General features: G+C 46.5%; 7 protein-coding genes across 7 annotated transcripts; 2 read left to right on the top strand and 5 right to left on the bottom strand.

The window, feature by feature from the left end:
- Positions 1–1,429: 1,429 nt before the first annotated feature.
- On the bottom strand, positions 1,430–2,182 carry EDB93DRAFT_1256316 (uncharacterized protein; the record flags this gene model as incomplete). The annotated part of the gene is made up of 2 exons (XM_041453931.1): positions 1,430–1,523; positions 1,575–2,182. 2 exons carry the CDS (start codon positions 2,180–2,182, stop codon positions 1,430–1,432), a joined length of 702 nt encoding a protein of 233 aa, XP_041301698.1.
- A 1,886-nt stretch (positions 2,183–4,068) lies between these two features.
- Positions 4,069–4,392, bottom strand: EDB93DRAFT_1256315 (uncharacterized protein; the record flags this gene model as incomplete). Its single annotated transcript, XM_041453930.1, has 1 exon — positions 4,069–4,392. The coding sequence occupies one exon, from the start codon at positions 4,390–4,392 to the stop codon at positions 4,069–4,071; it is 324 nt and encodes a 107-aa protein (XP_041301697.1).
- A 1,400-nt stretch (positions 4,393–5,792) lies between these two features.
- EDB93DRAFT_1256314 (uncharacterized protein) lies at positions 5,793–7,067 on the top strand (the record flags this gene model as incomplete). Its single annotated transcript, XM_041453929.1, has 7 exons — positions 5,793–5,920; positions 5,975–6,056; positions 6,111–6,205; positions 6,235–6,352; positions 6,416–6,547; positions 6,616–6,715; positions 6,772–7,067. 7 exons carry the CDS (start codon positions 5,793–5,795, stop codon positions 7,065–7,067), a joined length of 951 nt encoding a protein of 316 aa, XP_041301696.1.
- Positions 7,068–9,552: 2,485 nt separating this feature from the next.
- On the bottom strand, positions 9,553–14,841 carry EDB93DRAFT_1265832 (uncharacterized protein; the record flags this gene model as incomplete). Its single annotated transcript, XM_041454250.1, has 9 exons — positions 14,573–14,841; positions 13,091–13,438; positions 12,883–12,907; positions 12,570–12,831; positions 10,579–11,242; positions 10,311–10,391; positions 10,080–10,256; positions 9,905–10,027; positions 9,553–9,852 (listed from the first exon to the last, which is right to left on the bottom strand). Exons 1-9 carry the CDS (start codon positions 14,747–14,749, stop codon positions 9,553–9,555), a joined length of 2,157 nt encoding a protein of 718 aa, XP_041301695.1. The 5' UTR covers positions 14,750–14,841.
- Positions 14,842–16,487: 1,646 nt separating this feature from the next.
- On the top strand, positions 16,488–17,102 carry EDB93DRAFT_1062518 (uncharacterized protein; the record flags this gene model as incomplete). Its single annotated transcript, XM_041444851.1, is given in 5 exon segments — positions 16,488–16,588; positions 16,601–16,698; positions 16,753–16,841; positions 16,893–16,987; positions 17,042–17,102. Coding segments are annotated over 5 exon segments (444 nt in total), but the record flags the coding sequence as incomplete, so codon positions are not given.
- Positions 17,103–18,286: 1,184 nt separating this feature from the next.
- Positions 18,287–18,847, bottom strand: EDB93DRAFT_1059061 (uncharacterized protein; the record flags this gene model as incomplete). Its single annotated transcript, XM_041444795.1, has 1 exon — positions 18,287–18,847. A coding segment is annotated over one exon (561 nt), but the record flags the coding sequence as incomplete, so codon positions are not given.
- A 705-nt stretch (positions 18,848–19,552) lies between these two features.
- Positions 19,553–20,563, bottom strand: EDB93DRAFT_1095501 (uncharacterized protein; the record flags this gene model as incomplete). The annotated part of the gene is made up of 1 exon (XM_041446696.1): positions 19,553–20,563. A coding segment is annotated over one exon (1,011 nt), but the record flags the coding sequence as incomplete, so codon positions are not given.
- Between the last annotated feature and the right edge of the window lie 1,333 nt (positions 20,564–21,896).

Here is a 21,896-nt window from a genome sequence, read left to right as displayed (position 1 = left end):
ACATTTCAGTGGGATGGGAGCCAGTGAGGCAGGAAGACACCCTCCTCATTCCATTCCCAAATGAAGTGATAGCAAATATTGATATGCTTGGAGTGGATGTGATTTTTCGCTTTTTTTGAGAGGGATATGGTGCCGGTGTTATCCATGTAGATGATAATGGGGAACGTGATGAGGATATGGAGCTGTGTGACAAACAACCTCAGCCATAGGCCCTCCTGCATGACATGAGTAACTGCCATATACTCAGCCTCAGTCAAGGATAACACATGGGTTGTTTGCTTCTTCGACACATGCATGATCAGTCCCCCAGTGAAAAACCACGTGTACCCTGATATGGATAACCTATCCTCAGCTGAGCTAGCCCAATCTGCATCACAGTAAGTGTGTAAGTTTTCATTGATGTGGTCACCACTAAAGTGGGCAAGCAGATTCAGCATGCCGCTAAGGTAATGTAAGAGTCATTTGGCAGCTGCAAAGTAGCGAGGAGTAGGGCTAGTGTTGTGTTGTGCCAAGGCATTGATGGCAAAAATGACGTCCACTCTTGTGCAGACGGCAAGGTACAGTAGCTCACCAACAATTTTCCAGTAGTGAGTAGGGAGGTTAGGAATGTCATTGTGGGTGTCAGAGTCGCAACTGAATGGATGGTTGGCATCAAGGAGGAGAAGGACCAGGTTGCATTCAAGGAGGTTGTATTTATTGAGAAGGTAAGTGATATATTTGCCTTGATGCATCCAGAGCTGATGGGTCGAGTGATCACATTCAAATTGGATACCAAGAAAACACTGGATGGGGTCAAGGTCTTTGATACTGAAATGTTGCGTGATGCGACCCTTAACGTGGGTGAGGAAGGTTTTGGAGTTGCTGGTGCCCATTCTGTCATCGACATGTCACCCTACAATACGATAAATGCACCCTGTGGTGCCCTCCTTGTCGTAAATGAACACAGTGTGATCTACCGCACACCATGTGAAGCTAAGCTCAAGCATGACAGTGTGTACCTGCTCATACCACTCCATGGCAGATTGCTTCAGACCATATATAGTTCTGAGCATCAGCCAGATCATGAGTACCCAGTTGCCATCCTCAAAACCTTTTGGCTGTCTCATGTAAATCTCCTCTTTGAGAACCCCCCATAGAAATGCACAACGAGCATCAAAGGTATCAAGATCCCAGTTATTGCGGCAGGCCAAAGCAGCAATAAAGTGAACTGAAGCTGTTTTGATAAGGTTGTGCTGTAGTCTACCCTGGCGACCTGTGAGAAACCTTGTGCAACAAGGTGTGCTTTCTGTACTGGACCCCCCTTATTGTCTTTCTTAAATTCCAGAACCCAGCAGCATCTGATGGCTTTACATCCTGGTGGCAGCTTTGTCAGTCTGTATACGCCCATGTCTTTCATGGTCTGCAGCTCAGTTTTCATGGCAGCAAGCCATTAAGTGCTATCCAGCTGTTTCATTGCCTCATCATAAGTAGCTGGTGGAATACTCATGTCATAGTCGGGAGTGTGGGGGTTGCGTTTCTTGTTGCTACAAATAGCAATATGGGCCTATTCCTCAATGACGAGGTTGGTTACTGACTTGGGGACATTGGTATTGGCTTTGATATTCTCCATCAGCTCATCCTCTTGTGAGAAACTCACCCCCTCAAGTAGATCAGGTGGCACCCCCTCACTGACAGTGTTTTCATGAGCGTAACCTGCACATGCCTCACATAGAGATGCTAATTGTTCGTGTTTGTCAGCATAGGCTTGTCCTGCCTTTGTGAGAACCCAAGAGCATAATGAATGACGAGGGTCGTCAGGGACTGTGGGTGTGGATGGTGCAGGTGCAGGTGATGCTGATGGAGCAGGAGTGAGTGGCAGAGATGTGCTGACAGGATCCTCTTCACTGTCAAAGTTACATTCCCACCCTTTCTTCAGCATTCGTCCGATGGACATAAGGTTAATTAATGCTCCCAGTGCATGAAGGCAATCACTTAGCTGGATTTGTTGACACTTATCATCAATGGTGAGTTCCGCAACACAGTTTCCTCTGCCTGACATTTGTAAGGTCCCGTGATTTGCTGTTTTGACAAGCACGCTGGCATTCTCATTGAAGGACCAGAAGAATTCGCAATTCATGATAAGGGTAGAAGTTGCACTGGAGTTGAGGATGGTGGACAATGTCTGCCCAGCTATACAAGCCATGACTTGACTCGACGGCAAGCTATCAGGCTCGAGTTCCTCAATGGTAGCATATGACCACTCATTGTTACAAGAACATCTAGAAGCTTGGGCCCCTACCATTTTTCTCCTAATACTCCTCGTATCAGCCCTCGTGTCCTACCCTTACCCCGACCTTACCCTTGTCATCCTCGTCATCCTCGCATTTCCTTTCGCTCTCTACCTGTCGCTTCAGCAGAGCCAGTACATCTGGCCGGACCCTTTCGCTGATGAAGCATACCCATGCTCCGTTTCACCACCTGACTGATCCTGTGGATAGTCCCCTTGCCCTTACCGTCTGGACGGTAACCTATGACACGATGCACGACGCATCCCCTTTGCCCTATTCCCTTTCTTGATCTCTGACTCGGTGTGCAGTCGCACATGCGACTTATACTTAGATCCGCAGCTGCACGATTGTGCCTCTGCGCATTTCACTTCTTATTTCGATCTTTGACTCACCTTCTTATCTAGCACATTCTACCTCGACCGAACGTGCCTTCCTGTTATAGTCATACCCTTTACCGATTGCCTCTCCCGGTAGTACGAGTTATCACCCACTAATACGTCTCCTGTCCTCTATATAAACTTGCTACCATGTACCATATTCCCTAACTTGAATCTACTTGGTTCTTGACCTCCTACTCTTAACTGAGTGATCCTTTCTGCCTCGCCAGCAGTCTATATTCTATCTTCTTATCTGCTCATCGCAGATAAGCCTATAGTTTCGACCTTTACTCATCGACTTCGTCGACGAGCAAAGCCCCTGTTAACTAGTCGGACTTCTGTCCTTCTAATTAACGACGATCCTTACGATTAACCTTCGGGTGTCGTAAGCCTAGGCCGATATAGCTTATCGTCTCGCACCCGTGTGACATAAGCTACCCGATTTGGACATAGGTGTTAAATCGTACTTGCCGAAGACCCGCCAAGTACGACCCCTAACCTTGGGCTAGCCCAAGGACGTCCACAGACCGTTGACGACACAAGCTCTGTTTGAGCGTCGCCAACAGACTCCATCCAAGTCGTAACACTCATGATGATGAGTTAAGGCTACAGCAGTCGACTTGGCTGGTGGGTTAGGAGGCACACCAGCAGGAACTGGACTTTGTCCGTCATATTGGACATTGTAAGAAACTTCCTTGCTTTTCTCGTATGCTTCTACTATGTATCTTGATCCACCATCGACACCATATGTTACATTTGCTTCTTGCCTTCGCACCATATGACACTTCCACACAACGATCCCCCGGACCCTTAGCCAAACACTATTTAGGTCCTCTCGCATTGTCCAAATACCTCAGTATTGTCTTGACGCATTACTGAGGTATGCCCATTATCATATTGCACTTGTCTTGTCACTAATGTACTCTACTAGCTAGTCTATCGCTAGGTACATTCTCAATGTTAGTATTGTCTTGACGCATTACTGAGCTAGTCTGTCGCTAGTGTATACACCAGTGGTAGGTTTACCCTCTGTGGAAACAGCAGCTACGTCCTTTTTTTCCCTCCATGACTCTGATTACTTTGACTCCAAGGTGTTTTGCCCTCCATCCCTCCACCCGATTGTATGCAGTGCTCTTGATCATGCATTAATGAGCGGGGAAGACCGACACATACAGGATTGTTGCAGGGTACTCCCTTTGGATTGTGTTTGTGAATCCTGACTCTGTTGGCTTGAGTTAGCAGTATTAGCATACTCAGATCCTGGCTTTGCTGTTTTCTGATGCCCTCGCTGATTGGCCTCTTCAATGAAGGCAATAGCAATGTCATCGAATGAGACCATGGTGCTGGTGTTTGTGGAGGTCGAGAAAGAGCTACTTTTATACTGTCCTAGGGTGAGAGTATGGAATATGACCCACTGCGGTGTGTCAGGGAGTCCATGAAGGAGCATCCACACTGCACCCGTTTTTGAAGATGCTGAGATATTGCAATGCATCTTCAGTGTCCTTGAGTCGCTCTGAGAAGAGTTGGTCACATAGTTCAAATTGAGAGGTAACATCGAGCCGTCCGAAGAGTTTTTCTAATGCATTCCATTGCTGACAAGCTGTTAGCTCTTCGCCAAGCATGTTCTGGACGATTGGAGAGCAGCATCTGCTGATTATGGCTTTGGCCTGGGTGTCCTCCTTTGCCCATTCTTTAATAGCAGTTAGTTCTGTGCTAGTGGGTTGTGCTGGATTCACTGCATCAGGCATAACACTGGTGTATTCAATCACATCCTTGGGATCGGTACTGTTACTGCAGTGATTCCACAGTCCATCACCTGCCAATGCCAACTCTACAGTTCTTTGCCAACTAGGATAAATGTCCACTCCAGTGAGCTCTATAATGTAATTGTACTTACCCATATTCAACAAGCAAATGAGTTGAGTGCTTTTAAGAATGGGTAGGAGTTAGATTGTTAGATGAGTGATCATTTGTTCAATGAGTGTCTTCGAGGTGTATATGGGTGTGAGCTCTATTTGAGCTCAGGGCTCATAACCTGAAGGTGCTAGCAGAACTAGCGGACAAAGACACACTAAGGTTACATCAGTAAGTACAAGACAAACAAGAGAAGACAGTCTGCATACCTCAGTATATTCAAGAACAATACTGAGGTGCTGTGAGGAACGGCTGGAACTAAATATGCGAGTCCAAGACATTAGGTAACAATACCAGTGAGAGGATGAGCGGAAGGTCCATGCGAACAAGAAGCCAAGTGCTATGACGATCAGAGAAGAATTTGTGTTACATGTGGTGTTGAAGATGATAAGATCAAGAAAGTAATGTCAAGTCTAAAGGTAAACGAGAATATACATCAACACTGATAACACCCCAACTAAGGTTGGCTGATGTTAAGGCAAAGGGCGGACAGCTAGCATGTGGGACTTAGATAGTTACTGAAAACAACAAGTAAAATTTTCCTGTAGCTAAGTACACAGAGAAAGTGGGCAGAAAATCGACTCAGAACATAAGTAATAGAGGGATATAAGTAAAATAACTAACTGCTGCTAGGCACACAGGTCCGATGTAATGAGCCGAATAGGCTATAAATAGTATGCGAGGTATGTAATAGGGTCTCGGCTGCATGCAAAGCCGAGCATTAGCGATGAAAACCAATTAAGCAAAATGGAAATATGATGGGAAAAATGCACCAATAGACTTCTAAGGACATGGGAAGGACGGGCAGATGTGTGTGTGGACAATGCGAGTACAGATGTGTGATGCATGCAAAACCTGTGAAATAAAATAAATGTGCTAATGCACTATATGTATCCTATGGATTAGAGCTGGAGTTTGTAAGGAATGTGGGAGAATTCAGAGGGAAGTGTGTGTAGGAACGTGAGTCTCTACAACAGTGGGTGACTTTAAAATCTGACTGTCCCCACTCAGTGAGTGCACATGGATGGACTTAGAGAAGTTTCGATGAAGTGAAGGTCACATGATTGCAGTCCATGTTCCAAATGCAAAGTGCCAGCGGTCGGCCTCATGACTTTGGGAATTAGTGCAAATGCTGAGATAATTGTGGTTAGTGCACATACAAGAGCGCTATGTGGCAACACGTTGTTCTTTCATCTTTCACTATCACCACGAACATCACTTTTCTCATTTTACCATGTCATCCTTCAACTTGGAAATGCTTAATTCAATCCATTCTTCCTCTCCTGAGCCCAAGGCTCCTGCTGACAATGCATCTCTGCATGAAGGATTGGCATGTGGCAGTCCTGCACTGGAGCTGGAATTGTCAGGTGCACAGGTGGCTTGCATGTAGGCATTGTTGCTCATGTCATTGGACAGGTGTGCAATGTCGCGCCTGAATTTGAAACAAGAACTTTTGGAGGACATCGAGTCCTGGCTGTGCAAGTGGGATTGCCTAGAGGTACGTACTTTTTCATTTCTGTTATGATTCCTTTAGCTGAGCATAGATGTATAGGCTGGGATTCGCGCATGCAGCAAAGACACAAATGAGGCAGGTGTCGCCCTTGCCTTGAGTGATGAGAAAAAGGTGTCCTTACAGGAGATGAAGAAGTGGGCACTGGTCGCTCAGAAGACAGTAGGCGACTGGAAGAAAGCGGTGGAGAAGCTGATGGAGGAGGCGAGTTGTGTGTGCACAGAAAGGGAAAAGGAAAGGAGAAGGCAATGAATGTGGATGTGGTCCCTGATATGGGGAAACTGGTGAGTGTTTCTTTTCTTTCTAATGTTTCTATCGTGCTTATTGTATTTTGCCATAGAAATCAGGTGGACATATGTCAGCGGAGAGGTCCAATGACCCAAAGTGCAAGAGGTGTGTGCTGGGCAGAGTGTCTTGTATGCAAGGCTGTACTTCTTGCTGCACGCCTTGCGATAAATCGCACATCACATGTTCTTTCAGTGAGTCCTTTCTGTACTTTTGATGTTTTTGCTGGTTCTGACATTTCTTTAAATCAGCTAAATGTAAGGCTGCAGGAACCACCAGTCCTGCATGCAAGGTGGCACACATGGCTGAGGAACATGTCCCTGTCACCAAGCCAATGATGGCTGACAATGCGGACAAGTCAGGTGAGTCAGAGGTGGAGAGGAGCCAGCAAAGATAGTGCACTCTCTGCCTCGCCCAGTCAAACCTTTGCCAGCACGTGTGCTGGCTGCTCAATCTTTGCGTGAGAAGGATGGCAGTGCAGAACTTGCTCACCTTCACACCAAAAATGTGCAACTCCTTGAGGACAATGATTGCCTTTGTCAGTCAAACAAGGCCTATGTACACTTCCTTATCAACCTTTGTCAACAAGTGCGCGGACAACAACTCGAGTTGGTGGGAATGAGCAACAAGTTTCATGTGTGGGCAGATGATTGGAGGGTCATGGGACAGAAGATGGATGAGTTTATTGCAGGGCAAGAGCATTGGCCAGAGTAGTTAGATCTTACTATAGCCTCTCCTCTTCTTCTTCTTCACGTGTCATCTTCATGCATCTGTACTATACATCTGTCCCTCTGCGCACGCTCTGCACTTACTATACTCTGTTTTTCCCCACTTTATTGTACAATATAGTGGTTTTGCGTTGTGTCTGAACTTTCTGCATGATCCTCACATTAGGTCCTAGTCCCCACCCATGTCCATGTCTAAAGAGTCCATTGTGCCTGGATATTAAATGAAATAGAATTGTAAGCAAGTGTGTTATGATTAGAATGAAAAGGATTGTATTTAGCCATATGTGTGCAATCGCGCAAACATCACGCTCAGCTTGTCTTCTTTGTGCAGCTGTCTGTATCTATTCCTGCTTGGGTGATTAGGGTGGTGAAATAAAATCTATATAAAAATGGGCACAGCGCAGCTTCATGCATTCAAAATAGAAAGTCTATGTGGATGGTTATGCATGCGCAAGTTTATTAGGAGAACTTATCTGTATGTACTGTTACAGTATTATGTGTGATGCATGCAATATGATAGAGTCTGTGATTTTGTTATGTTCAGCAAATGTGTGGGATATATGCAAGATGTGAGAGAGAAACTGAGGTTGCTGGACAAAAATCTGGGTAAAACTGAGAGGAAATACTTCTAGCGAGACTGTGTTTTTGTGTTTTTGATATTTTTGTGATGATATGTATGAGGGCAGTGGTCGGAAATTTGAGAATGTGGGGATGCAGATATGAGAGTATGTGATGGGCGAGCCTTTGTGCGCTATTTGTCGTGCGTGTGCTTGGGTTCATCTTCATCAGGTTCTATAGTTTTGTTAGCTTCTAAATGGTCTATACTTTTGTTGTCTATTCTGGTCATCTGCATGATGGATATGTGATCTTTGCTTCACAGATAATATGGTATTATGCAAAACACGGCTAAGCATAGCTTGGATATCACACCATCTAACTCTGCAAGCATATAAGAACCTCCTTTCGTGCACCGCATGATCATCATTGGTCCGTGATAGTGCAGCTTTGTCTTTTTGCTAAGCTCATACTTGACTTTCAAGTTGTGGACGAGAACTAGTGCACCAGTTCCGAAGTCATAAGACTTGATAGACACGCAAAAGTGTTTTTCAAAGTTGTGAATAGACTTGAATCATGCTTTGACTACCTGAGCTTTGATCATGTCAAGGTCAGCTTCGCGCTTCTGTCATTGGCACGTGCACTATCCTATAAGGTCAGCAATGGTGAATGCACCTCAGCTCGGCAAAGGAACGAGAAACATCGCTTCAGCTAAGTCAAATGGAAAAATAGGCTCAGTGCCATGAACCATGAAATATGGCGATAGGCCCATTGTGCGATGAATAGTAATGCACTCGGCCCAGAAAACGGAGTGGACAACTTGGTACCATCATAATTTTTGATGATGGCCTCCCGGACATCATGGTGTCGTCTTTTGACTATACCATTCACCTGGGCATTGTAAAGAGTAGATCTGGGCTGGGCTCTACTGAATGTGAGTCCCTAGTCCTGAGAGATGTGAGTATGTTTCGTCCCAAGAGACAACCTAAGAACTACCTTGATAAAGCAAGGGAAGTCTTATACAGTTAGAGAGTAGACAAGATATTGGAAGAAAACCTCTTTAATGTTCATCCATAGTTTTGAGACTACTTCCGAAGTACCGAGAAACTTGTCCGATGCGACCAAAGGTTGTCCGAGGCTGCAAAAGTGTTGTCCGAAGTAGCATGATGCCTTCCGAGGCTTGCAAAAGCTGTCCAAAGGTCAATATATGTCGGTATGTCAATGTGTCGAATAACAGTATAAGACTTTGTGAAATGTCCGAAGTCCGGAACAACACTAATCTATCAGAACTCAAGAATAAACGAAGTGCAAAATTGGCAGCAGTCTAGCCAAACAATCATTCCGAATGAACAAAGATCGATTGCGCAGTTACGATTATACCGAGGTGACTCTACTAATTACTATTCGAAGTACGGGAAGTGAAGTGAAGTATCAGTAGCCAGTGAGCGAGATTATATCCTACTTCTGTGAGAGACCGGAATCCATAGGCAAAACTAGTAGCAAGATAAGCAAGTCCGAACCTATGTAATAAGCTGCGAGGCGTGCAGGAATGCAAGTATACATGTAATAAGTCGTGATGTGTACTGCTTATACGTATTCCGAGGCTCCCAACAGGATGCCGATAGAATTTTATCCGTATAGCACTAGATGTAGTCAACATATAGTTAGAATAAGGAAAAACGCACCAGTGAAGTCAAAAGGACGAGGATAGGACATGGTATGGTAACTTGCGAGGTTCAGACGGGCCTCGGAACACAAGAACTGCCTGCGGAAGGTTTGGACAAGTGTGCACGGCCTTCGGAAGGTCAAGAGAGGTCGGGGAATGGTATAAACATAGGTGTTGGATTGCCTGGTTCCGATGTTGCATGGACATATGGTTGGATCCAAATGATGTTGTCTCAATCTCCGTCAATGCCTCAGCATATGGGCATTTGCCAGCATTCGAGCCAGCAGCAGATGAAGTAGGAATGGCCAGATGAAGTAGGAACAGCCAAGGTTGCGGATGAGGTTGCAATGGCCGAGGTAGCTACAGCACCAGCTGGAACAACAGCATTGGATGTCCCTCCAGGCTCACTGTCAGCATCAGTAATGGAAGGAGCAATGCCACCTGGGTGAAAAGCATGCTGGCCTCTAGCGCCACCCAGTGGAATAATGGCTTGCATTTTTTCATATTGGTCCCATCCCTTGTCGTGGAATTGGTGCATCAGATGATTTTTCTAATAATATATGAGCTTGAAAACAAATGAGAAATGATGAGGGCGCACACACCTGAATATATGTTCCCCACACATCTGCCGCTGCTGATCCTGCGATCCCCACTACATTCTGATTGTCCCAGTGAACCCCTGTCTGGTTACGATACTTCTCGATAGCATGGTAAATGCCTTTAAGCTAAGGATCACTCATCAGCTCATAATAAAACAAGAAACCACTCTAGACATACCGATGTCCACTTGTTTTGGACTAATTTAGCTGTCTTTGGTGGACCCATATGAGTTGCTGTGAGATCCTTGTTGTTGTTGATATAGTCTGCTGCATCTGCAAAAACCTTTGTCTTGAAGTTACCTCCTCCTTCAGCTTCTGAGCGATGTTCATGTAAATATTCAACATGTGTGGTGATCTCGTTGTCACTCCACTAAGCAGGGGGGACCTTGGTTTGATTGCTGCTATGTACTTCAGGTTGTGCCATGAGAAGAGTAGTGTATTGAGCACAGATGGCAGTAATAACAACAGCACCAGCAAAGAGTTTCCCCTGCTGTTCAAGCATTAGGTGAGGGTGGTAATCCATTGATAGTGATATGTACAAGTATGAGGGAGGCAAAGTTCAAGCTCCGACATCTCGGGTTCCAATGCCAACGACCATGGTGTCAACATTTACAAGCAAATGTTGGCTGCAGGGAGTATCCGAACAGGCTCTTAATAAATGTGTCATAGTTGCTGACCTTCGCTTCAGGCAGACATGCCCAAAGTTCTTTGTCTGCGGGCGCGAGATAGCAAATTATCTGTTTGATATGATTAAGACCAGCGAGACTGGCCTGATCTGTGTGTTCTTCATATGCATCTATAAAATCTAACAGATTAGCAGTAGTGCCATCGAATTTTGGCGTGCAGTCAGTGCCGCAAATGGGCATGTGATACGGAATAGTAGACATTGTTACTTGCAAGGCAATTGGGGCAAGTGCGGGTGCGGGTGCGGGTGCGGGTGGCATGTGCATGGGCTGTTGCACATATAAACTTGAGAGTGCACCGATGAGGCATCTGTTTGTTATTGAGATGGGCGGGTTGAGAACTTGAACAGTTTCTTGCTTTATGGGCGAATCTAATTCCATGTGTTTATGCAGTGGTGTGAGGGCATCTATAGGTGTTAGCATAACATGTTTCACTTTCTGCACCGCTTTAGGCATGCTATGAAAGGCTCCTGGAAGGTTACCTCTAGGTGTGTCTAGGGATGTGAAGTTGTCGAGCAATTCTTCCTTGATAGATTCTTTAGGTGAGGATGTGATCAGCGATGGCTGCTGCTCATTATTGCCAATGAGGAACAAGTATTCTGGACGTGGCACATCAACTATGGATTTTTCTGCGGGAGGTATGGTAGTAAATAGCAAGCTGTCGGGTAATTCTTCTATTGCTTCTCCGAATCATGTGATAAATTCCATGAAAGCTAAACAATGTGCGTTTGGTCTGAGTACCCTACCAGTAGTCTCAGTAGTGCCCCTCGTGGTGGGCAGAAAGTTGGTGTTAAGCTAAGAAAACACAGATAGTCCTGGGTACAAGTAAAACATCGACCCAATGGCAGCTGTCTGAGTTAAGGGAAACCTTTCTTATAAAAAGAGGGACACCAAACTACAACTAGGATAATGGACTAAGGGATGCGCAAAGCATGAGGCAAGAGCAATGTGATGAATGGTGTGTGAACGCGTGCGATGACACGCAAGTGCAAAAGGCAAAAGGCGAGATGTGCAATGCAAAGGTAGTGCATGTGAGCAAGAGCAAAGTACGAAAGAGCAAGAGAAATGAAAGAGAGACAAGGCGAGACAACTAATAACACCCCAACTAAGATTGGCTGATGTTAAGGCAAAAGGCAGACAACTGGCACACAAGACTTAGATAGTCACTGCAAACAACAAGTAAAATTCCCTTGTATCTAAGGACACAGAGAAAGTGGGCAGAAAATTGACCCAGAACATAAGTAATAGAGGGGTATAAGTAAAATAACTAACCGCCACTAGGTGCACAGGTCCGATGTAATGAGCCAAATAGGCTATAGATAGTATGCGAGGTATGTAATAGGGTCTCAGCTGCGTGCAAAGCGCAAAGCCAAGCATTACTGATGGAAACCAATTAAGCAAAATGGAAATATGATGGGAAAACTGCACCAATGGACTTCTAAGGACATGGGAAGGACAGGCAGATGGGTGTGTGGACAATGCGAGTATGGATATGTGATGCACACGAACACGAGAGGCCGTGCGTGAAACCTGCGAAATAAAATATATGTGCTAATGAGCTAGATGTATCCTATGGATTAGAGCTGGAGTTTGTAAGGAATGTGGGAGAATTCAGAGGGAAGTGCATGTAGGAACGCAAGTCTGTACAGCAAATTGATGAAGACAAAACAGACAGTACTCCACACCATCCATACTTAATTCTTAGTTCCAAATCTTCTGATGATGATCACATACTTAACTTCTTATATTCAATTCTTAGGCACAGCAAAGTTCTTACAGGCACAGGAATATGGACATGGTATTGGATCAAGACTTAATCTGGTATTCACACAAGGACAGACCTAAACCCTGTAGTATTGGCCTGAAGGCGGCAACTTTGTGTGAAAAATGTTTAAGTAAAAGTAACTAACTACTTGTGGATGCAGCGCCACTTTGCAATCATGCAAGCAAGGAGGTCCATGCCTAGTCATATCTCCTTTGCTAACCCCTCTGCCTGTTGACATTGAGATTCCATCACCTCAAACTGCCTCTGCAACTCCTCATCCACCTCGTCCACCTCATCCAAATCTTTATCCTCCACCATCTCTACTGCCTCCCTCTTTGAACCCCTTGCAACCAGGTGAGGGGCGGTGCAATTTTCCTCTGAGAGTGAGATGGCCTGTGTCACCGGACCAGGTGCAGGGCAAGATGGACCAGCAACCAGCGCTGAAGTTGTGACTGTGGCCACCTGTGTGGCCTTCTTTCCCTCTGAAAAAGAAACCTTAGTATCAAGCAAAAGAAAAGGAAGAAGGAACTTACTGGGAGGGGTGGTGCTATATTTGCACTAGATATGAGCCTTCTTGCATGGATGGCAGCTCTGCCCAACCAAACCGAGACATCTGAGCTTTTGACAAGTGCAATGGCTGCACTGCTTAGAGTACTGAATTGTCATTGAAGAACTCATTGACATCCAACCAGTCTAAAAACACATAAGTCGCATCAGGAAAAGAACAAGGAAAAGACTTACCTTTGGTTGAGTGATGACCCAATCTTCCAAACCCCCCACATTGTCCTCCTCCTCTTCCTTCTCCTCCTCCAATGTCTCTGAGTCTACCGCTTCTTCCTCCCTGACTACCTCCTTTGATTTCTTGACCTCTGCTTCGGCAATCTTCTTCAACTGCTCCTCCTCTGCAAGCTTCTCCACCACTGCTTTCTCCTTGGCCTGCTTTGCAGCCTTCTCCTTGATGAGTTGAATGGCCTCTTGGAGGGCTAGACACATGACAAAATACACTTCTCCCTTCACAGCAAGTGTGGTGGTCATAGGGAGGGTAACCCCCTTTTCCTTTGCCTCATCCTGGCAAAGGGAAAACTTGCCCTACCAAAAGTCAGAAGTTAGAAAATGGAAGAAGGTACTTACGAAACACTTGGTCCAGTCACAGCATCAAGACTCCTTGTCCAAGAAGGATGTGTCGTCCTTTGGGATCAGAACCAAGAGCTGCTAGCCAGGGACACATTTTGTGGTCACGATCTTGGTCTTACTACTTTATAGACATCATGGTGACAGATATCCATATGACAATCCTTATCATTGATGAGGTTGACATCTTAACACTCCTGATTATCATTACTCAAGATGTTGGGATGACTGTCAATGCTGATACTTCTCACCTGAATATCACTATCATCGCCATTATTATGACAACTACTGAACTACTGTCCTGAGGGTCTCCGCCGAGAGAGAGGGCAGCATAATTACACCACCACAATGAGGCAAGAGACATAGAGATAGTGACCACAACTGCTGTCATGGACAACTCAATTCACCTCTTCCAAGACATTCAGAAGAAAGAGAATGATGTAGTAGAGACGATCACTCACAGACTCACAGAACTTATACTCAATTTTCAGAAGCAGATGCACCTAGTCATGGCATTCCTGGTTCCACGCAGTTTGAGAATCCTCCACAGTCACCAACTGTCATCAGGATTGATTAACCAGAACAAACACATCCTGAATCCCACACCAGCCTACCAGTGATCATAATTCTGGATGAATGTTATGTGTTTTCACCAGGTGTGTGGGTTGCTGTGAGCATGGACTGACTCTGACAAACTTCCAGAATGATGTCCGATGAACGCCAATAGTCAACTTCAACATGAACATCGTCTATGGCGCTGAATCAGTTCAAAAATTATACACACACCAAACTCACTCACACACAGATGGCTAAACACACACATGTCTCATATTGTCGAACATTCAGTACTATACACGCATTTTCAAGTTGACCGTGTTGTTCTAACTAGGGTGTCTTGAATCATTGGGCCGCTGCAGCCCTGGCAAATATCTCACTTGTATTGCAGAAAATCGAGCACTACCGATAACTGAAAGCAAACCGGTGATAAGTTCATTGAAGAATGCAAGACTCAGACCAGGTATGAGACTGCACTTCTTGAGTCAGGAGAATGGACACAGTTAAAGAGCAAGCAAGCAAAATCGGTGTATATACCCTCTTTGCAGCTGATGAGAATGTAAGACCAGGCATGAGACTGTGCTTCTTGAGTGAGAAGACGGACACGGAATTGAAGTCAGGTGCAGCTAACACAAGAATGGCCTTCTTCTTGCAGGACTTCGGATCAACAAATTTGACAGGTGTTTGCGATGTCAGTCGTTTATGTTTCATCATGGTTCAGGATAAGCTATTGATCTATAGGCAGCAAAGGAGGATCTAGTCGCATCGTACAGTAAACAAGACAGTGGCATGTAAGCCACATTGTGCGTGTTTCAGAGTCCAACTCACCTTGCCGAATGTTGCCGCTTGACCAGCCGAAATCCATCCGAAATCCATCCGAAATCCACATCCAAATCCACATCCAAATCGGCCTTCGACAAAATCCAGCTTTGAACTTCGCTTATAATAATATAATATATATAATGGCTCATTTCCTCCTTAATGGCCACAATCCTCAAAAATTCCAAGAAGGTATTGAGCGCTTGGGCCAGAAATTAGAAGGGTCAATCCAGAGTGCTGGAAATTGCTGCTTCAGATGGTGAAGAAAGAACAGCATTCTGTCTCACTTTTGATCTCATCGAGGTGATTCAAGACACCTTAGTTAGAACAACACATTTAACTTGAAAATGCGCCTATAGTACTGATCAAATGTGTGTTACAATATGAGACATGTGTGTGTTTAGTTATTTGTGTGTGTGTTCGGCATCTGTGTGCAAGTGAGTTTCCTGTGTGTAATTTTTTGAACTGATCCAGCGCCATAGTCGTCACGCCCCCAATATATACATTCCAACGGTACATTACTCACATCAGATACGGACGTAGATGGACAGCCACACCATTGAGCACCTTCAGTATGGAACACAAGCACAGACCATGCTGTCGATCACCTTCTGAAAAGGGTGATGAAAGACGGTCACACCATCGATCGCCCTCTGCAAGGTGTGATGAAGTCGATCTGCATAGACGTTGCGATTTCCGGACGACGAAGTTCATTCACATGGACGTCGTGCTGCTTCGCGGGTTCCAGATGACGATGTTGGCCCTTATGATCATCGTGCTGCCTTGCAAGTTTCGGATGACAAAGCTGACCTTTACCAGTGTCGCGCTGCTCCGTGAGTTTTGGACGACGAAGCTCATAAACATCGCGCTGCTTCGCTAGTTCCATATGACGAAGCTGACCCACATGACATGGCGCCGCTTCGCGGGTTCCATCACGCACAGGATCCCACGCAGGAGGTATGCTAACCACTGTTTTTGATGACGTGATTAATCGGCGGCACGATAGACTGGACGATGCAGAACGCGAAATCGATTAGATCGCTCAGGACGCCCATGAAGCTGAACACTGTCGTGAAGCAGAGTTCTGACTCAATGAAGTGGAAATCTTCCTCCAACACGAAGATCTTCGTGAGGCTGAGGTAAGACAGCAGTGATAAACCATTAATTTATCCAGAAGAGAGGGTGCAGTGTACTTCCTCCACTGGTCCCTCCTCCACCTGGATCTGGAGATAATGCTTCCATCATTGAATTGATTCACGTGGCCTCTTCTCATGAGGGGACTTCTTGACATGCTTCTGACATTTTGAATGAGGTTCGACTTGAGCGCGAGCAGTTTTCTCACGAAAGGGAGTCTCTTACATCCGACAAGGATCAGGACGGGCTTAATTTGCCATCAAGCGTGCTCACATGGATGAAGAGCGCGAACGAAGGGTTCATGACCTGGAAGTAGAGCTTGCATGCGTTCGTGGGAGCTTGATGACGGAAGGCAGCGCCGATAGTCTGAGAATGAGGAACGGGTGGCTGCCTATGAATGTGACAAAGCCATGCACGCGCAATTGGGTGATATTACATAGTTTGTTTCGGAGAAATGCGAAAAGTGTGGCAGGAAGAGGAAACTTATGGATCAGCGGTGGAAGACAAGAGCAGGCGTCCTGATAAAGATGCGCAATTCCATGACCTGAAGGATATGTTCCCCCAGCTCATTCAAGACCGCGAGGTGGATCGAATTCAAGAGTAAGAGCACAGGCCGCGAGAGGAGGGTAAGCCAGATATTCAAGTGGTGCTCTGCGAACTCACCTGGCAAGATAATGAGATGCAAGAGGCGCTTCAGGCTTCACGAGGGTGTGTCTTGGGCGTGCCTTTGAGTGGTCCTTTGCTGATTTCATCGCTTATGGCAGACTGGCGGACTGAAGGTGAACGGCGGCATGAAGACACCCTTGAAGCTGTCCGTGCTACCGCCCAGAAGCAAGTCCCATTCAACATGCAAGTGAGTGCTTGCGAACCGTGTATTTTTTAAAGAAAGAAAAAATCGCTTTAGTACTTTGACGAATTTAGCGAAGCATTCACGAATGAGGTCCGGATGTTCCTTGGAGAACTTGGCAAGGTTCGTGAAGAACGCCGTAACATCCAACAGTGAGCTTTTTCTTGCCCAAGGTGTTGGCGTGTCTGAACCTCTGTCCCTTCTAGTGAACTTGGATACCTCGTGAAGATGAAAGCTAAATACGGACCAGGAGGGGAGTTTGAAGATGTCTCAGCAATAAATTTGGGCCGTGTACATTCCTGGAGCATCGCGAGTATCGAGCTTTCATCGCATCGTTTAAGAAGGTGAATTGACGCCAATGGATACTAGCAAACCCTGTGCTGGCACCTACGCTGCTGTTGATTGAGCCTGACTTGATTGCACCTGACACGTGCCATGTGTTTCAAACAAATACAAATGTTCGAAATAATCTCAAATATACCTTTCGTCTTCACAAGCAGTGCAGTAGTGGCCTGAACAATATTCCACCTCGCCTCCTCCATCCCGCTGGCGCATGCTTTCGGGATCGTTACCGAGTGCTGAGGTCCACCTGGGGCGAGCGGAGACTCGAGAGGCACGTATGTTTGGGTGCAGAGAGGGATGTCAAATTGATGAGAGAGCACGGTCGGACTATTGAGGCGTGATTGGAATCTTTAGCACAGCAAGATGAAGAATGTGAAATGACAAGCAAATCTGGACTTCTAACATCACGCCTTCGTCCAAGTCAAAGGTGGGAGGTGTTGGTAGAACTGCAAGCCAGCACCTCATTCGTGATGTGGGATGGTATCCGACGCCGGAATCGATGGCAGCAAGGAACGCATACCTAGTCAGCATTACACAGCATCGAAAACGAAAAACATCGGTCATGAAGTCTTCCCACGTCATTACCAATAAAGCAATTCCCTATCGATTGAAACACCGAACGAACGAGAGAAAACGTCACTGTTCAAAGCTTCAAACCTGTTCGTATGTGCGCTTCGCTCATTACGCCCCTTCGCTAACTGCAGAGGCTTAACGAATTTGATTGTAGAGAATTGTCTTGGAAGTTACATGAGAACTCTGAACGAATGGCTTGAAAGGGACGTGCAGGACCGTCAAGCAGCATTACAACATGTCCACCACCGTTTTGTGCTCGCATATCCCTTAGCTAGAGCAACGCCGTCCCAACTCGAGGACGCCTTCCATCACCCACTTTGCCTTTGTCGAGGTTTGACAAGCATCATCCAGGTGCAGTTTAGGCTTAAAAGTATGTTTGCAGTGAGTGAAGGGCAGCACGTGTATGATTTCGGTGTGTCATTGTAAAAATCCAATGAATACTCGCGAATTATTAAAGCTATAGTCCATACCAGTCCAAAAGTACGATCATGTAACGAATGCGTGTATCAACAAGCGTATATTCACTCATTCTCCCCCTCAAACTCAGAGTCGCCCTGCACAGGCTGATCAAACACGCGCAAGGTGACCGATTCCCTCTGCCGCAGAGGGTTGATGGCAACCGCCGGCCCTCCTCTATTTGCCCCGCGAGGAAGCATCTGCCATCCGGAACCGGACATTTTTCCCGATGACCACAGACGGTCTGCCCGGGTGTATGGTATCCATGCCAGCTTATCGAATTCGACCTTGAGCACATGTCGGGCTCTGGACAGTGATTTATTCGTTATGTCACGAGCAAGAGCCATGTAATTGGTGTAATAGGTGCACCTTCCGAAGTTCTGACGTTTGGCATCCTCGATAGTTTCGGGAAAGATATGGTTAAAGTGCAACGTCCACTGCTCTTTTGAGCAGACCAAGTATTGTGCTTTATTGAATGGAAGATCTGCGGTCTGCAGTAGCTCTGGTCGTGCTAGCTCGCTGCGCATACAGGCGGGGATGCTGAGGTATGACCCCTCCCGCGCAGATTTGGGATTAGGTGCTTCCTCGATGATGTCCAGGAAGAACTGCTCGTATATTTTGGCGATGCGCTCGTCAATTGCAAGTTCACCTTGCTCGTTATTCCTTCCTCCATCAAGTTCTCGCTCATCACCCCCGTTCAGCACGTGAAGGTCCACGTCTCTGCCTGCCAGGCGAACAGTACGTTTGAATCGGATACCCCGAACCTCCGTGTCAAGGCGCAAGCGCGGACGATCCGGCTCCCTGATGTCGTCAACGTCACGAGTCTTTCGTTTGCGGTTTTGGGTTCTTTCTGGGTTAGGCAGGCGCCTGCTAAGCGGGGCTGCACTCCACGTAAACAAGGAACGGATTTCATCCATGGACGTCTTGTGATAGATACAAATTAAGGACTCTGCGTCAAAGGTGCGTTGCACTGGTAGTCGAAGAAAGGTTGGATTGCTGTTAAGCACGATGTCGCAGATGAAGTATGCGCCGTTGTCATACAGTACGGGTACGGTGGGGGCGTCTTCGTCGTCTTCATCGTCAGCAGGGTCTTGAAGAACCTGTTGACAACATCTCTCAATCAAGCGCTCCCATCCAAAGCCCTCGGCCGGACGATGAAAGCAAGCATTGGCCATATAGATGCAGACCGCTCCTAGTGCCAAAGTAGAGTCCATGGAGCGCACTCTTCCATCCGATTTTTGTAAGTTCTTTAGGACTAGACGGATTGCAGCCAGACGGTAATAGACATAAAGCCTAGGATGATGTATCAGCTTATGGATGCAAGCTAATGTCATGCGGATGCGTTCTTACCACCATACTCTTCTGTCAATAGCGATAACAGAGCGCTGAATAAGCTCCTCGGGGAGGGTATACAATGAGTTCATGGCATCGGCCAACGGAACCCGAATCTCCAAGCGGGCGCAGCCATCGCGACCTTCCACATCCCCTTCACCAGCGCATTCAAAAAATATATTACTCATTACATCCATGTCTTTCAGTATCCTGTCTTCGGTCTCCTTCTGCAGAAGCTCTTGAGCCTGACGTCGACGGAACACCCCTGGGTTTAGAGAGTACGTCACGTTCTTCTCGGTGCAATACGCCTGCACATATGATAGGCCGGATGCACCTGCACAACGGGCGGTAGTTGCACGAAAGCCGGCAAATTCCTTGATCTGCAATGTGCGGTCCAGATGAAACCGCGCCTTATTATTGATCAGGCGAGAGATCTGCTGTGCAGATGCGGCAGGCATCAGGTGGCTCAAGAGCTCGTGGTGAGAAGATTCGCGCCATGTGACGATGTGGCCTGGTACGCTGATCGTAAGTCCGACATCCACGTGCCATTGCTCAGCGTTCAGGCTGTCGACATCGACATGCTCAAATAACTCTTCCATTGCGAGGCGTCGCTCATCCTCATCCCTCCCGTTGTGTATGGTAGCACCTTTCGTTCCTCTCAACTCGTGCCCAAAATAGGCGTCCCTGAACGCAGGCCCCAGATCTGCAAGTTTAGCTATCAGAGTCGTCGCAACATGATCTAACCTATACCAGGGAATGTCCGCGCTGCTGAAAGTGAGTGACCCGGTGCGAGTCCTGGACTGTGCGTATGCGGTTGCATAACTGGTCGGCCATTTGTCGCAAGACTCGGGTACAGCTTCCATCATCGTAGGACGGAGGCAGCGGTCATATATTTGAGCCAATTTGTCCGGAGCCAATTGGCCGACTTGCCAGTCTGCATTGTAGAGCCGTGGTAAGTAAAGCCTCACAACGTGCCGTTGTTGAACCTTGCCCAAGGGGATGTTGGGGATTTTGTGCATCGGGACTTGAATCTCGTCGCCCTGGTTCCATGATGGTCAGGATGCATATGACTGAGATCACCGTTGACTCACCTGACTATTATACGCTCGACTTTTAACGTGATTGTCTTTTTTCAATGTCTCTTTGAATGGAGGAAGGGGCCAGATGGACAATGAGCTAGTATAGGGTAGTGTGTCCGATACCCCAATGACCGAGTCGAAATCGCGAGTAATGTCGGTCTCAGGAAGAGGGGGAATGCCTTGCAAGCAATTCAGACGCACTTGGCACCGGTCGAGCTCCTCATCTGCGAGTGGCCCAACCCTTGCAGCTAGCACAAAACGAATGAAATCAACCTGCGCCTGATCATCGTCCTGCATCTGCGTAAACAAATGACGAGAATGGCCGACAAATTCTTTCATCGTTAATTGGGAAAGATCGGTGGATTCATCTGGGTATTGCATAGTGGACGAGAAATTATAAGGACGGTGAGAGGGGAGCTGCGGACAACCACAACTAGCAGTGCACGCTAGCACGCATATTTATATAAGGATACGGCGAACGCTGGAACGGCCTGCACGGAACAATCTTTGACACTTGAAGCGAGATCTTGAGATTTATTTTCCGTGAACATGTAATGCCATGTGCTTTGTACACTCACCTTGCCGTTCATCATTTTATCATTTTAAATGCCGTCCTGGACCTACTCACTCGCGTAGCGTAAAGATTAGCAGATTAGGATTAGGATATGCCGACATGTTTCTGATATTTTGGGTGAGTACTGAAAGGCGTAATCAGCCCACCAAAACTACCGTCCGATATTCAGCAGCAATACAATAACTAACTAACTAACTAACTAACTAACAATTCGGACCTGTATTTGTGGGGACTCTTGCGGTGCGAACTGTTTTGAAACTCGGCCTCAGACGCCCTTTAACGCTAGGTTTCGGGTTGTGAAACGATCGAGAAAGCCTCCAATAGAGCTAGGCTCCGTGTGACATGATGTAATTTTTTATTGCTCAAATAACATTTTGTTGCACGCAGAAGTGGAGAGATCCTCGGCACGAGATCACATAACATCGCCGCACGACGCAGGATGCGAGTTGCGAGTTAAGTGTGATTTATAGCACTGCGAGCACATAGTCCGGCATCGATACCAAGAATTGTTGAAGGGAGGGCGAGGAAATTTTCGGTTCCAGAATAGACGGTCTTGCTGCAAAAATTAGACCCGGAGCAGAAGCTCAAATAATTGTTTAATGAGGCGGAGAGCGAGGAGATCCTCGGCTTCAGACCAGATAGTCGTCCAACATTGGATCTCGAGCAGAAGCTCCAACAATTGCTTAATGAGGCGGGGAGCGAGGA

The sequence above is a fragment of the Suillus bovinus genome (assembly GCF_016758785.1).
Source record: "Suillus bovinus strain UH-Sbo-P2 chromosome Unknown EDB93scaffold_118, whole genome shotgun sequence".
Lineage (NCBI taxonomy): Eukaryota > Fungi > Basidiomycota > Agaricomycetes > Boletales > Suillaceae > Suillus > Suillus bovinus.
The sequence above is the reverse complement of the archived record's forward strand: the minus strand, read 5'-3'. Positions and strand labels throughout refer to the sequence as shown.